Source organism: Dendrobium catenatum, unplaced genomic scaffold (assembly GCF_001605985.2).
Source record: "Dendrobium catenatum unplaced genomic scaffold, ASM160598v2 fragScaff_scaffold_1117, whole genome shotgun sequence".
NCBI lineage: Eukaryota > Viridiplantae > Streptophyta > Magnoliopsida > Asparagales > Orchidaceae > Dendrobium > Dendrobium catenatum.
The window spans coordinates 3,569,050-3,585,955 of NW_021319579.1; the positions used below are offsets into that span (position 1 = coordinate 3,569,050).

At 37.0% G+C, this 16,906-nt stretch overlaps 1 protein-coding gene across 1 annotated transcript in view; it reads right to left on the reverse strand.

Moving 5' to 3' along the window:
• The window catches only part of LOC110103250 (fumarylacetoacetase), a 32,424-nt gene extending 27,668 nt beyond the window's left edge, over positions 1-4,756 (reverse strand). The window contains exons 1-2 of the mRNA XM_020831880.2: positions 4,330-4,756; positions 3,688-3,766 (exon numbers count right to left, since the gene is read on the reverse strand). Of these exons, the coding sequence (XP_020687539.1) occupies positions 3,688-3,766; positions 4,330-4,539 (289 nt within the window). The 5' untranslated portion in view covers positions 4,540-4,756. The remainder of the gene's footprint in view (positions 1-3,687; positions 3,767-4,329) is intronic.
• Between the last annotated feature and the right edge of the window lie 12,150 nt (positions 4,757-16,906).

Here is a 16,906-nt window from a genome sequence, read left to right on the forward strand (position 1 = left end):
AAGATGAGGATGCTCAAGTGGATGAGTGGCTTCATTCTTAGAGACAGGATGTTAAACAAGTATATACTTGAAAAGGTTGGAGTAGCTCCAATGGCATATAAGATTAGAGAGTTGTCTTAGATGGTTTGGATGCATAAAAGATCGGCCTTCCGATGACCTAATTAAGAGAGTAGATGTATTAGATTTGGCATATGTTAAGAAAGGTAGAGGCAGACCTAAAAAAACTTGGTTAGAAAATATTAGAAATAATTTTTTTTATTAGATTTAAATGAGAATTTGACTCTTAACAAGGCACAATGGAGAAAATTTTATTCATGTAGCCAACCGCACATAGTGGGATAGATGCTTGATGTTGTTGTTAGGTAGTTAGTTTCAGATAATTTCTTGTATGGCTTGAAGATAGTTATCAACCTCTATTAGGCCTAAACGGACAAATAATTTACAATTAGATCCCAATTGTGAGTGTGGTCTTTTTAAGGAAAACACTCAATTAAGGACATTAACTACACTTCGGATTGGTGATTAAGAGTTTGGGATTACAAATGAACTGAATGGTTGCGAATGAGCGATCAACATGGTCAAGATTTCATTGTTCCATCATCCCAACAAATTTGGTTAACTAAGTCTACCAATGACAGAGGGTCAAGGGTCATTTCAAGTAGGAGTTCGATAAAAAATCTTGGGTTGCCTCCTATCAAAATCTTAAATGGGTGATATGGCACTATGCTAAACATAACCCACCCTCTCATCATGAGGCTCAATGATTTAGACTAGAAAAAAAGAACCTCAGGGAACCAACATGGTTGTTATACATTCAAAGGTGTTAATACATCATTACTAGAGGTTCAACAACTAGACTTGCCCAATTCATACTGAGATTAGGCCAGAGATTCGAAATGTGGCTAAGTGTGACTAACTTAAGTATTTTGCATGACATTAGCCAATTTGATAACCCAAGGGTGAATTTTGAATCCGCCCTAAAAGGGGATACTTTAGAATATAAGAGTATTCGTTAGTTGAAAAAAAAAAAAGAGTATTTATTAGTTGATTAGTCCAAGTCAAACTTATAGTGGTATGAAAGGGGAAATCATCTACAAAGAAAGCTACAAGAAAGCCCCTAATAGTGAGGCTAGTATTAGCATGATGAAAAGTAGAAGACATATTTTTGTATCCATGAGTTGCTTCAAGTAGAGATCCTCGAGTTAACTTGAGTCCAATTCACTTCAAAAGATGGTGTAGGATTTACCTATGCAAACTAATCATAATGTTGGGATGGAAGGGCTTACAACTCTAAATATAGAGTGGCTTAGGGACTACGGCCTACATCTCTAATGTTAGAGAGGCCTATAAAAGCACGAGGTGCTCAATGCTTGTTACCCAACCTAAAGGTATTGTAAAACTTACAAGGTTATAATATGGTCTGAAAGTGATACAAGCTTACAAGATTATGATCTATGTCAAAGGTGTTCTAAGGTTTATGGAGTTATGATCCTGTCCAGATAATATTTTCAGTTAAATTTGGGTCATATGGATGTTTATTTACTTTTGATCAATGGTTATAGTTATAGCTTTGATACCATAGATGCTAGCATTTGGCATCGCACTTGACAAATTCATATCCAAACTATACACAAATAAATTTGAGAAGATAAAGGAAGTTTATAAAGGGGTTGTTTTGCTAAACGTATTTGAGAATAAGATGTATTTAAAATACAATGTAAAGTAAAATCTATATGCTTTAAATACTTTACAGTGTTTGGTTGCTTGTGAAATAAAGGCAAGAGCTTAATTTTGTGTTAGGTTGCTTGCAAAGTAAAATCAATATTTTTGGGTAAGGGCATGTTATAGGTCGTCAGCAATCACAGACTTGTGAGCATCGCAAGGTTCGAAAGCGCAAGTATAGAGAGGTCATCCGCAAGCACAAATAGCAAGCAGTACAAGTGTTCACGAGCACGAGCGATCACTGAAGTGTAAGTGTGATGGCATGGAGAGTAAGAAGCACCATAAGCGCGAGCGCAATGGGTCATCGGCGAGCACAATTGCCAACAAGTGCGAAGCATCACGAGGGTGCACTCAAGAGTTCACGAAGAGCAGGTGATAGTGTATTTAAAAATCAGGTGATTTTAGATAACACTAAAAAAGAACTAAGGAATGAATTTCAAATTCCTCAAAACTTTACTTCGAATTTGTTTTTCAACAAACCAAATGCATAATTTTCTAAAGCCCCTCCATTAGAATACATTGCACCCAAAATCCACCCAACTAAAGAGCCCTAAGTTTAGGCTAAATTTTTAAATTCCTTAGGGGTTCTATTATTGCCTGAGAAGTCTCAGAATCCCAAAATCTAGCCTAAAATTTCAAGTTTCCAATATTAATTTCAACGGCATCCATAAATGTAACAACTACCAAAAACTCGAATTGCTAAGGCACATAGAAGTTAAATAACCTATAATCAACCTTTGATTAAGTAGGAAAGTCAAAGAGAGAAGAAAAATAGCAAGGACCAAGCTTTGCTACATTAAAGAACCAAGAAAGAAATAGTCAATTAGATCCCTAGTAGGAAACATTGCATATAGAAAGAGCCTAGTAACATTCAAATGCTCAAGGCACTGCTCAAGGCACGTGAAACAAAGGATTCCAAATCAACAACATTCAACTCCACACGGCAGCACTCACACCAAACTCAATATAAGGAAATGGAGGATTTAACATATCTAGATATTAGAAGGAAATCAGGGAACAAAAAGTCCAATGAATGGCAAGTGAACATGATCCAAAAAATGTTTAAAAAATAATATGAACTAGAAGATTGGAATATGTGTTGAAACAAGGAACCAAAAGGATTTGAGCTAGATAATATAATCAGAAGTGAATCAAAACAAGATGCAGTAAACCAAACCCACCAAAGTAATCAAAACGTTAGAGAATACAACCATTCTCATAGACACCATAAAATAGGCACGTAAATAAACTAGAAAATATAAAATAAGACAAATAGAAGAAAGTCAAAACTTAGAATATCACTGCTTGTCACAAAAATCATATCTTGCATTTTCAACAAGAGTACAAACTTTCATATTTCCATCACATGAACTCTTAGATATATAGATTAAGATAAATGGTTCTACAAATATTTTTGTTTTGATGCATGCTGCGTGTATGTTATTGAGACTTAGGCTTCGTCTGGGACTTCTTTCTTTCTGCTTCTTAAAGCAGCTTTCTAGTATAAAAATTTTAATTTTTGTACTAGAAAGTTGCTTTATGAAGCAATAGGAAAGCCGTCCCAAATGAAGTCTTAGTTGTTTTGATGGTATAACTTTTGGTTAATATAAATGTATTTTCTACCTCATTGTGACCTCCAAATGCTGCTCAGTAGTCAGGATTACCTAAGAACCTTCTGAGCAATGATCATGTAAAGAAAATGAATTTTGAAAGAAAAAACTTCGTCTCATCATGGAAACAATACACCGAAAGAGGTTAAAACATCAATAGAAAAACTGACTCAAAAACAATATAAGTAGTGCAGGCTTGCTTTCTATGTCTAATGCATTCTATTTCTAACCATACATCGTTCTCAATCTTTTTAGACTTAACTCTACTTTGTAAGCTGCTGAATACAATAAGAATTAAGAGAAGGCAGGAATCACAACATTTTAATTAACATCACGAATGATAAATATAATATACCAGACAAGATCCTCTGGATGGTTGCACGTGCCTCCTTCCAAGCAGGCCGTCCCATCTCCAGGAATACATTAAGAGAAGGCTGGAGTCACAATAAACAACAACATATTAGCAATTGAACAAAATTTCAGGCTAGCACCATTAGTATTGTCGAATTAACACTGAGTCAATGTTAATTAAAATAAATTGGTGACGCTCTCTACCATTGGGTCATGCCACAGCGGTCAACCCTCATATAATAGGCTCAACATAGTATCACTTTTTCAGCTAACAAGAAGCCATTTAGTGTGCTAGTTCTTTCCCTATGTTTACTCAACCGATAAAATTCTAACTCAGGTATTCATATTCGGAACCAGTGCTGCAAACATTCATGTTCTGTTTGCTGCTCCACTTGTTAATCGTTTTAGGATTTATTGCAGAGGTCAGATACTTCAAAACATGTTAGGTTAGAATAGCTTCATCAGTTTTACTAGATTTGCATACGGTAACTTTGTCATCTCCTTACCATCGCACCTAATAGAAATCTACTCAAACCCTTCCAGACGGAACATTTGAGAACAAATTCCAATGACGATGATCTACAGAATGCAAAATTAATCAAGCATAATGGACTAAAAAGAGTAAAATTACGAATTCATCCAAGACCTGGTTGAAGCATTGAGAGTTCTTGAGCAAGGGCCCGTCGAAGAGACCCGCGGAGGCAATGACGGTTAGATTGAGAACAAAGTCACCGATAGCCACTCCCGGTGAAGGATTGCTGCCACCCGCCGCTTTCGATCGGAAGACACCGTAAGGTAAGTTCTCCAGAGGGAAGTGGGAATCAGCCGAGACCTCCACGAACGACTTAAGACCCATCTCTCTCTCTCTCTCTCTCTCTCTCTCTCTCTCTCTCTCTCTGTGCGGCTATGGAGTATGAGTTGCTGCCGCCTTCGTCTTCCTCTTGTTTGACCAGAGTGAGGTCCGGCAGAGCTACAGAATCAGAAACATTTTACGCGACACGCCGCACAAAATCCTTATGCAAATGGACGATCTTCCGTCGATTTGAGGTCAGGCCACGAACCATGACAAACAAATTAGATGAAATGATGAATGAAAGGCCAATTTTAAAAGAGCGGGTTTTAACTTTAATTAGATAGCGAAAAATTTTAAAAAGAAATCCGAATTTTATTATCCAGTTTCTATTTTTTATTGAAACTGAAATTTTATTAATCAATCTCGATAGAAATCGGTATTCTATTTCAGGATTTTAATAATAATAATAAATTTTCTAAGGAACTGGATATCTATTAATCGATTTCTTAATGAAAAAATTTTTCTGAACTAAACCTAAAAACATGTATATATTTTATTGTGATTAAAATATTTAAGTGAAATAAATAAATATAAAAATTTGCATTTAAATCTTTTTACATATACAAACGTATTAGTATATTTTGAAATTTAATTAAAATTTTAATTAAATATTTAAAAAACTTAATATTGTAAAAGAAATTAAAATTAATTTTTTTTATTTTCAAAATTTTAAATTTATTTTTTATTCATTAATTATTTAAAAAAAATTTCCCTGAGTTGAAACTCAACTATTATTATTTTTTTAAACTGTTTCAAATTATTTAAGAATTAACTTTCATCTTAGGGAAATTTTTTTTATTAATATACTAATAAGCTATAATTAAAAAATAAGCAAAACAGTGTTTATTGTAAAAGATATATAATTTTGTAAAACACTATTTTGTTCCTTAAGAAAGATTTTTTTATTATTAAAGCCGGCGGATTTAAATTGAATAATGAAGTTTCGATTTCTATTGAAATCGGATAATTAAAATCTATATTTGCTCCTTTTTAATTATATAATTTTGTATTTGATGCAATAGAAATGATAGAACTTACTTATCCTTAACATAATTACTAATCATTGCTCATGAGATATGCAACTACATTGATGTTTATTGCTCACATGAAATGATATTGTTCATATTGACTGCTACATGTCCTTATAGATATATGCTTACATTGTTCCAAATTGAATAATTATATGCATATTATTTTATTGACTTGAATTTATTTCAATTGTAGGTTATGTTAACCTACTAAATTGTTAGCTCACTCCGTGATTTTATATGTTTTAAGGAATATGATAGAATCCAGTATAGTGAGATATGTCAGGATACAGGTTTTGTTTTATTTTTGTATTTTATCTTTATTCTTTTATTGTCATGAGTAGAAAGGTAGAATGTTGATTGAATTCCTGACTATTATATATAAATTTTGAAAACTAAATGAAAATATAAATTGAAGAAAAAATTTATAGATTGCCTCCTCTAATTTCTATTTACTAAAATGAGATTAGCAACTTAGTAAATTAATTAGAGGTTAAAATATGCAATTCTTTCAAATTTAATCTTAGAGCGTTAAAGTTGGTATCAAAACAAATGTTATTGGAAGAATTTAATTGTTGCCACATCTATATGAATTGATCTAGATGGGTAGAAATGAGTAATAATAAGATTTATTTTCTATGAATTCACTCCATACATATGTATGATTGAATTATAATTTGATAGACAAGAAAACTATACTAAGTACAATGGATCCATGGAAAGTACCAAATGAACAAAGTACAGAAGCCCCAATGAGTTCTAACAACATGATGGAGTTTGTTAGTTTGATAGTCTAGTTGATGAGTGATGCACATAGTAAGCAGATTGGGAGCAAGGAGGCTGGTGAGGATAAACACCTATAGATGCTTCATAAGTTAAGCCCAGCTATTCAAGGGAGTTTTGAGCCACAGTTAGCAAAGGATTAACTACTGAGGATAGAGAATATCTTTAACAGAATACAGTGTCCAGAGAATAAAAAACTACCATTATAAGTGTTCTTATTTGAAGGAGAATATGAGAGATAGTAGATTAAATAGTAGAAAGTAAAGTTCTAGGGCAAGTTAAACTCACACATAACTTGGGAAGAGCTTGTTAGTACCTTCAGATACTGGTTTGTATCTTTATCAGCAATACATTAAATGTAGGAGGCTTTCATGAGATTGGAGTAGGGAAACATGATAGTCATGCAATATTAAATTGAGTATACTGTAATCGCTAGGTATACCTTAATTGGTTAGTACTGTAGAAAAAAAGTGCTATAAATTTTTTAGAGGATTGAAAGATAAATTGAGGCATCCATTAGTGTCATTGAGGATTCAGAAGTTTTTAGAATCAATTGAGAGAACTAGACTAGTGGAAAATGAATTAATCTTTAATAATTATAATGCAATGGTTAATTAACTTAGTTTTAAAGTAACGATTATTAAAATTTAATAGTTGTATATATACAATTAGATTAGTAATTCACTTATACTTCTATATGTCAAAATGCTTGGAATTAAAAGTAGAATTTAATGAAAATAATTTGGGTATTATACTTTCTCTCCTCTTCTCTCCCACGAAGTAATAAAGAAGTGAGGAGGGATGACTGGGGTAATGATTTAAGCAATTGGATTTAGATATTTTGATAATTAAAAATAACTGCTCTGACCCAACGCCATGACGCTCAACTATCCAACATCGTTGTGCTCCAAAAGAATATTCTAGATTCTCCTAGAATTTCTTCAACTGAAACCTAGTGCCGCGATAAAGCTGCTTGGCCCCACAACACACACTCAATCCCCCATTTTTCTTTCATTTTCTCGATAGCTCAATGTCAGGGCGTCGCCCATCCCGACGTCACAACACCCCCACTGAAAAATTATGAAAATATATGAAAAAAAATTGTAATTATTATAATTTATCCACCTTATGAAAATGTCGACATCAATAAAAAAAAGAGGAAAAAATGTCGTCATCAATATTTTTCAATACGAACTCTAAGCAAATAGATAAAATCACTAATCACTCGTCACCTCAATCATCAATCAAATTATATAGTCGTTCATTCACACATATGTATATCAATCAATCAATCATATAATATATTAATCAATCAATTTCAATGTATTTTAATAAAAAATAATAATATTTGAAAGAGAACTTATACCAATGAACCTTTCAAGTACATCTCTCACTTTCTGCTGACTCAAATTATATACAATCAGATATATAGGGCATGCTATCATCATTGATAGTGTGGGTTGCCTCCGTTTTACACTCAAATTCCTTTCATTTATCCCACTTACAGATCCTTGACTGGATATTTTAGATCTTATAATTCTTTATCAATGTCTACCCATACTGATCTATCTTGGACCCAGATCTCTCACCAAACCCTTTTTATGGATAATACATTATCTTGTGTTCGTATTGACCACATCTATAACGCATTTTTAGGGGTGCCAATTTTGGGTCACAGGTCGTGTTCGGGTCAAACCCGAAACTGACTCGGCACTGTTCGGGTCGACCCAAACCCGACCCATTTTTGCATACGGGTCGATTTTCTGGGAATTTTATTTGGTCCGGTTGACCGAATGCAAGAAACATCCGATTGTAGGCAAAAATGCGCCTATACCGAGGTGTGAAAAAACTCGGTACACCTCGGTATAGGCGTGTTTTTGCCTACAACCGGATGTTCCTCTGCATCCGGTCGGAGGACGTAATAATTGTTCGATTTTTTGGACCCAAACCCGACCCGCTTCGGGTTCGGGTCAACCCGACCCGCTTCGGGTTCGGGTCAACCCGACCCCGACCCGCTTCGGCTTCAGCAGCGGCACAAAATCGCACAACTTCGGCATCACGGGGCAGCCGACGTCGGCAGGCGCGCGCGCCAGTGCGGCAGACGTGATGGTGGCTTCGGCATCGCTGGGCAGACGATGCTCAGCAGCCTAGCAGGCGGGGCAGCAGTGGTAAGCGGGGCAGCAAGGGTAGCCGTGAGGCTCGACATGCGCGCGCAACAGCGTAGCAAACGCGACTGCGCAGTAGACGGGTAGGCGGGGGCAGACGGACAAGCTAGACGGACAGTTTCCGCGGCTCGATGCACGCGGGCAGTGGGGGCAGTGGGTAGAGGGGTCGCAGGGCAGGCAACACGGGCTGAGCGGGCATAAGGGTTTTACGTGACATTTCGGGTCATTTTCAGGTTTCCGGGTCAATCCGAACCCAACCCGCTTTGGGTTCGGGTCAACCCAAACCCAAAATTTTCAGATCGGATTTTCGGGTCGGATCCAATATTGACAGCTCTAGCTTTTTTAATGATCAGATAACACTATCATGCATGTCTCCTCCCACATCTGAGACACTCCTGCATATTACCAGCAACACGGGTCCTCTTATAACATAAGCAAACTTGCTTCTTTTCTTACTACTTCCTCCTCTTGTCACATCTTCATCTGACCTCTTTTTATTCATGTCATGTCTAAATTAGGGAATAATTAAAGTCACTTTAAACTTCGTATTACTCTTACTGTATTTGAATAACTTAAGATTACATACAATGGATTGATTAAATCATGTGGCTGGGAGAGCATAGAAGGCAGTTAGTGGAGCCTTAGTGAACCTAGTGATAATATTATATTAAGAAGTTGCCTTAAGCATTATAATCTCAGTCATTCCTTCATTCATTTGAACCAGCTGCTATTGTCGAGAGCTGCAGGCAGTGGGAGAGCGGGGAGCTGGTGGAATACTAATTTGTTATTGGTGAATTCTCATGTAAGGAAATGCATGAAGTTTAGGAATGTAGAAATCAGTAGTTGTATTCATAATTTTTTCTTAATTATAAGATTGACAGTAATACATAAATCTATACATTAATATTCCAAAATATAATTTCAGAAATCTAAAATTTTATGCAAAAATCTATGTTTAAGCAATATGTATGATTGAAATTGTATGCTGCTAAAATTATATGCAAAAATTTGTATTTAAGCAATTTGTATGGCTGAAAGTAATATGCTGAAATTAGTATTGCTTAAATCTATATGGATGAAACTTGTATTGTTGAAATTAGCTTGTTGATTTCAATAGGGAAAGAGAGGATAGGAGGAAGGTTGGATTGATGAAGAATAGTATAATTGAGATGGTATACAAAACAAAAAAGAATCGGGGTACTTTATGTGAAACAATTTACCCAACTATTCTGGAAAATAAGGTAAGATACCCAAACGATACCTTAAAAAATAATAAAATTTTGTATATTTGCAACCACGCATTTGTTATGTTTATGATGACATTTCATTCTAGTTTATTTATGTATAAATATGTTAACTCAGTGATTAATGATTATAATAACACATTTTACGATGATTACAAATGAATGATATTAGAAAGATGAAATAAGTCCTATATATTAGGGATAGCCCGCATAAGTAAAGGTGAAAGATCTGACGAGATAAACCTACACTTTCAAAATTCTAAAAGTTGACAATTTGAACCCAACCTTCAATGAGAGAGAAGCTTCAATTCTAAAAGTTGGGAAATTAGACTCAACCATGAATTAAAAAGTTTGAAAGGTGCAAAAGCCTATAGTCATCATATGACTTGTATAAATGTTTTGAATAATAAATAAGACAGAAAGTGATGTTATGCATTTCTTACGACTAGTATGGAATTTACTTACGTATTTCATTAAGCTCTAACTCATTAAAAGTGATTGTACTGCAGGCAATGAGAATGAGCTATGGAAGTAGTCAAGATATTTGACTACTCTTTTAGGGTTTGTAATTAAATTTTAAAATTTTGTAAGTCTTTTAAATTTTAAATTTTAAAAGTAGGGAAGTAGTCAAGATAGTTGGCTACTTTTTTGTTTACATATGTTTTTTGGGTGTATATGAGTAGTACAGACTTTTAAGTATGTAAGTAAATTTTAAAAGTTTTAGTAAAGCTCTGTATTTCAATTGATATGTACATTTTAATTTATATATATTAAATATGTTTATTGTTATGAAGTATAAAGTTTGTTAAGTTATTATATGTTAGGATATTCTAAATAGATTACTTCTTACTCCCTGATTTTAATAGAGATATTTCAGAATAATTGTTAGAAAGAAAGAGGTCGGTTCAAATTTTTCTTTCTTTGTTACACTCCATATTGATTATAAGGGGATTAAAATGGAGTATGATAGAAATTTGCATCAGAGCCAAATCAAAATAAAATGGAAGCATAATTAAATTTGCATAATAACGTAGGATGAGATGTAATGATACTAATGAATTCAATTATACATAACTATAGGTTAGACTGAGGTTGAATTGAATTGTGCATTCATTCTATTAGAGTTGAACAAGCATACATGCATAATATGGTTTAATGTTTTAAATAATCAAATGTATTATAATATATATATATGTGTGTGTGTGTGTGTGTGTGTGTGTGTGTGTGTGTGTGTCTAAGGAATTACCATAAAGATTGACTAGCTAGTTAACCAGGCCAGATACAAAAATCGAAATGAAAGGGGTGAATAATTCAAAGGAACTGTATGATATTGTGCATATGATTTCACAAGTGATTAATAAAATGTCATCTTTGGAGAAGTTTTCTCCTAATAATGGACCAGGATCTGAAAGTGACAGTGAAGTGGATCAACATTTGAAATTATTTGATGCGGAGCATTATCCTCTTATGCGGTTCCAGGAAGTATCTTATCACTTATTTGCATCTTTAGCTATTCTGTTATTCCGGATTCAGGTTCCACTACTTAGTTTGCTTTAATTAGTTAGATAGTACAAAATACACCTTTTTCCCTGTTTAACTTTTAGTAGAAGAGATGGCATATAGTAGCCAGAGCTGTATGGTCGAAGGTAGAATTTTTCATCTTGAATCAATACTATCAAACTCCACAGTAACCTGTGAGTATTATTTGCTCATTCCTCTGTTTGTTTCATCTGTTCGCAAGTGCTGCGGCATCATCTGGTATCAGAGCGAGGATGGCAGAGGGCAGCAAAAGGTTGGCCACCAGTGAAGATTTCAGCCTGGAAGCTCTTTGGGAAGGGCACCGTAGTTTGGTGAATCGAACGGAGGCGATAGCAGCGGAGGTGCAGCAATTATTTGGAGAGTTGCGCCGAGAGTTGAGGCAGATCAACGCTCGCCTGGATAGGAACCAAGACGCTCGGGTAGCATTGCCGGCAACCACACCGGCAGCTAGGCGTGGGTTCACAACAGATAGGGAGCAGCTGCGAGAAACTGTACAGCGAATCATGTCCGATTCAGAAGAAGAGACTGGTGCGTTCAATCAGCTAGAGATATCGGACTCGGATGAGGAACCAGAGCTAATTCGCAGGAGACGACCAGTCGAGAGGGGCAGACACCACAGCGAATTCCGTGTTAAATTGGACATTCCGTTCTTCGAAGGCAAGCTTCATATTGAAGATTACTTGGATTGGGAAAGGTCTGTAGAGACCTTCTTTGAGTACATGGAGATTGAGCCAGAACGACAAGTTAAATATGTGGCTTGTAGGCTCAAGGGTGGTGCAAGCGCTTGGTGGAAGCAGACGATTCAGTCCTAGAGGCGTGAAGGCAAGGGAATGGTCCAGAGCTGGTTCCGAATGAAGCAATTGCTACGCAGCCAGTTTTTGCCAATTGATTTCGAACAAATGTTGTATGTCCAATATCAGCATTGTGCACAAAGAACGAGGACAATGAGTGAATATACATAGGAATTTCACCGGCTCAGTGCCCGAAATAATTTGAATGAATCTGCCAATTAGTTGGTGGCCAGGTATATTGGGGGATTACGGGAAGCAATTCAAGACAAATTGGAGTTAAATGCCATATGGTCGTTGTCTCAAGCTATCAATTATGCTATCAAGGTAGAAATGCAGCTGAGCAGACACCAGGCTAGTCGATCTCACCGTCGCACAAGTGATTACGCCACCGAAGGCAGCAAGGCAACGTTCCCGCACACAGGCTACTCCAACAAGTCTGCGACCGCACCTGCTGCACCAATGGCCCCAACAGCTAATAGTTCTAAAGGGCCAGAAAACAAGCAATACCAGAGGAATAAAGCCCCAGTAAGAGAGAATCCATATGCTAAAAATCCTAACATCAAATGCTTTCGGTGTTTCCAACAGGGACATAAGTTAAATGAATGTCCAACTCGTCCCCAACTACAATTGCTAGAAGGCGACGAAGAAGACAAAGCTGAAAATATTGAGGGCACATTGGAAGAAGATCTGGAGGACGTAGTGGGTGCTGAAGGAGAGTCGGTCTTGTGCGTAATACAAAAACTGCTCCTAGCTCCTAGACAGATTGTCAATTCACAAAGGTATGCACTGTTTAAGACTAAATGCACAATTCAAGGAAAGGTTTGTGACCTATTAGTTGACAGTGGGTGCACAGAAAATATGATATACCGTATGGTGGTTCAGGCTTTACAGTTGAAGACATCCAAGAATCCAAGTCCGTACAAAATCAGTTGGGTCAAAAAGGGCGTGGAAATTGCCGTGACCGATTTGTGTAAAGTGGCATTTTTAATTGGTCGACATTATGCGGGCAAAGTATTGTGTGATGTCATAGACATGGATGTTTTTCACCTTATCCTTGGACGCCCATGGCAGTTTGATGTGGGGGCTATGTATGATTGCCAGCTAACACATATTCATTTGACTGGAAGGGAAGGAAATTGCGGTTACTTCCCCGCACGACAGACCAAGAAGTGATTAAATCGAGTCCAAAAACGGCTCTATACGCCGTCACGGAGAAGGCCTTCCTCAATGCTTGAAGAGAGTCTAATTGCATAATGGCCTTAATTGCTCAAGAGCAGAACATTGACGCTGATACTCCGACATTGCCTCAGGAATTTAATATGCTGTTACAGCAATATGCTGATCTTTGTCCGCCCGAATTGCCAGACGAATTGCTGCCCATGAGGGCTATTCAACACCAGATTGAGATAATTCCGGGAGCCACTTTACCTAACTTGCCTCTTTACAAAATGAGCCCGATTGAACATCAGGCCCTCCAACAGATTGTGGATGAGCTGCTGACGAAGAATTTGATCCAACCAAGTGTGAGCCCCTATGCGGTGCCGGCCTTGTTGGTGCCCAAGAAAGATGGCACATGGAGAATGTGCATGGACAGTAGAGCCATCAACCGCATCACAGTAAAATTTCATTTACACATGCCGAGAATCGAAGATATGTTGGATAGATTATCCGGAGCAATCATATTCTCAAAAATGGAATTGCGCAGCGGTTACCACCAGATACGAATTCGTACAGGTGATGAATAGAAAACAGCCTTCAAAACACGCCAAGGACTCTACGAATGGAAGGTCATGCCTTTTGGGTTGTGCAATGCGCCGACGACTTTCATGCGGTTGATGAATGAGGTGCTTAAACCGTTTTTTAACAAATGTTGCGTTGTCTACTTTGATGACATATTAGTGTACAGTGCCAGTCGTGAGGATCATCTTCAACATTTAAAGGCCCTGCTCGATACTCTTAGGAAGAACATATTGTTTTTGAACCTTCACAAATGCAAGTTTGCTACAGAGCAGGTCGGATTCCTCGGGTTCCTAATTTCAGCAGAGGGCATTAGTGTGGACCCAAGAAAGGTGGAAGCAATAGAAAACTGGCCAATTCCCCGCTCCTTGTCGGACATCCGAAGCTTTCACGGGTTAGCTAATTTTTATCGAAAATTTATTCGAGGATTTAGCAGTATAATGGCTCCTATTACAGATATTCTGAAGCAGCCACAGTTCTCATGGGCAGACGAACAGCAACAGAGTTTTGAGGCCATCAAATTGGCACTCGCATCAGCTCCGGTATTGGTATTACCTGATTTTAGTAAACCATTCACGGTTGATACTGATGCATCTACCATTGGCATTGGGGCAATGCTATCTCAAGGCAAAAAACCGGTGGAGTTTTTTAGTGAAAAGCTATGTCCGTCATGCCAAAGATGGACAATTTACGAACAGGAGTTGTATTCAGTAGTTAGAGCTTTGAAACAGTGGGAACATTATCTATTACATCAAGATTTCGTACTTTGCAGCGATCACAAGGCTTTAAAATACATCAATTCACAAAAGAACATTAGTCAGATGCATGCTCGTTGGATCAACTTTTTACAGCGATTCACCTTTGTTTTACAACATAAAAACAGGGTGCAAAATACGGTCGCTGACGCTTTGAGCAGAAGGGATGTTCTTATCACCCGGCTACAAACCGAATTTTTGGGTCTCAAATGCCTGAAAGATTTATATCTGGAGGATGAGTACTTCAAAGATCACTGGGCTAAATGTTGCAAACAGGAACCTGCCGCCGACTACTCTACCCGTCATGGATTTCTATTTAAAGGGCACCTATTGTGTGTACCTTCTTCATCATGGAGGCAACATTTTATTAAAGAAGTTCACGCAGGCGGCTTATCTGCGCATATTGGCCGGGATAACACTATCGTGCAGCTCCAGCAACGATTTTTTTGGCCTCATTTACGGCGAGAAGTATCGAAGTTTGTCGAAAGGTGTTCAATATGTCAAACGTACAAAGGGGAGGCCAAAATACCGGGTTATACTAGCCACTGCCCATACCGTAGTCCATCTGGGAAGATTTAAGCTTAGACTTCATGCTAGGCTTACCGAGAACCAAACATGGCAATGACTCGATCATGGTAGTGGTCGATCGATTCTTCAAGATGGCGCACTTCATTGCCTGTAAAAAAAAACATTTGACGCTCTCAACATTGCCAAACTTTTCTTTAAAGAAATTGTGCGCTTACATGGCATTCCACGAAGCCTTACGTCCGACAGAGATGTTAAGTTCATCAGCCACTTTTGGCGAGAACTTTGGAAAAGGTTGCACACGCAAATTCAGCTAAGCTTGTCATACCACCCGTAGACCGACGGCCAAACGGAAGTGGTGAACCGTACATTGGGGAACTTATTACGTTGCTTAGTTCAAGATAACCCCAAGCTCTGGGATGAGCTCCTCGGCCAAGCTAAATTCGCATTCAACTCAATGACGAATCGTTCTATTGGTATGTGCCCATTTAGTATTGTTTATACTAAAGTACCCAACACTGTTCTTGATGTTACAGTGCTGCCGAAGTGCAAAAGCAAGTCCGCAGCAACTTTGGTGGAGAATTACACAGAATTCTTATCAAATATTCGTCTAAAACTGCAAGAATCCAATGCCAAATACAAACTAGACGCTGATGCCCATAGACGTGAAAAGCTTTTCAAACCAGGGGACCTGGTTCTTGTGAGATTGAAACAAGAGCGACTTCCAGTGGGCGAGTATTCTAAATTGGGCAAGAGAAAATGGGGGCCTTTTCCTGTTATCAGTAAGATTAATGATAATGCATATATTGTTGATCTACCGGAGGAGTTTAACACATCCCGTACATTCAACGTCAAAGACCTCTAATCTTACTATCCTCCTGATGAACTTGGATCTCAAATGCAATCTGTTGGTACAGATGTTCTTCTTAGTGGGGGCGAATGATGCAGAGCATTATCCTCTTATGCGGTTCAAGGAAGTATATTATCACTTATTTGCATCTTTAGCTATTCCGTTATTCTGGATTCAAGTTCCACTACTTAGTTTGCTTTAATTGGTTAGACAATACAAAATACACCTTTTTCCTTGTTTAACTTTTAATAGAAGAGATGGCATATAGTAGCCAGAGCTGTATGGTTGAAGGTAGAATTTTTCATCTTGAATCAATACTATCAAACTCCACAGTAACCTGTGAGTATTATTTGCTAATTCCTCTGTTTGTTTCATCTATTCGCAAGTGCTGCGGCATCATTATTTCAGACTTTTGAACCGTCAACATTTAAAGGTACAAGTGATCCAAAAATAGCTGAGGATTAGTTGTTGAAGATAGGGAAAAACCTAGATGACATGATCTATCCTAAAAATAAAAAAAGGTACCATTGGCCACATTTGTTCTGGAAGGAAAGGAAGAAAGATAGTGGCAAGCACGATAGAAAAAAATTTGAACGGATGTCTATCACTAGTATATAGTGGGATGATTTTGTGATAGTATTCAGAGATTTGTTCATTCCTTATTCAGTCAAATTAGCTTTGCAAGATAAATTCTTCCATCTAACATAAGTTTCAAAAACAATTATGCAGTACGAAAATGATTGACTGATATAATATAATATACCGACGAATAGTAAATGACAACTTCTTACATAAAATACATCTAACTTATGATATGTGACAAGAGAATAATTCCTGAAAATAAATATAAGTATTTGCGCACAACATAATTTAATAGTTTTTCTAGTAATGTATTATTAGCTACACTTCTAGGGTGAGCCTTGAGGAAAATAGTTTACTAATGTTGGTAAAAA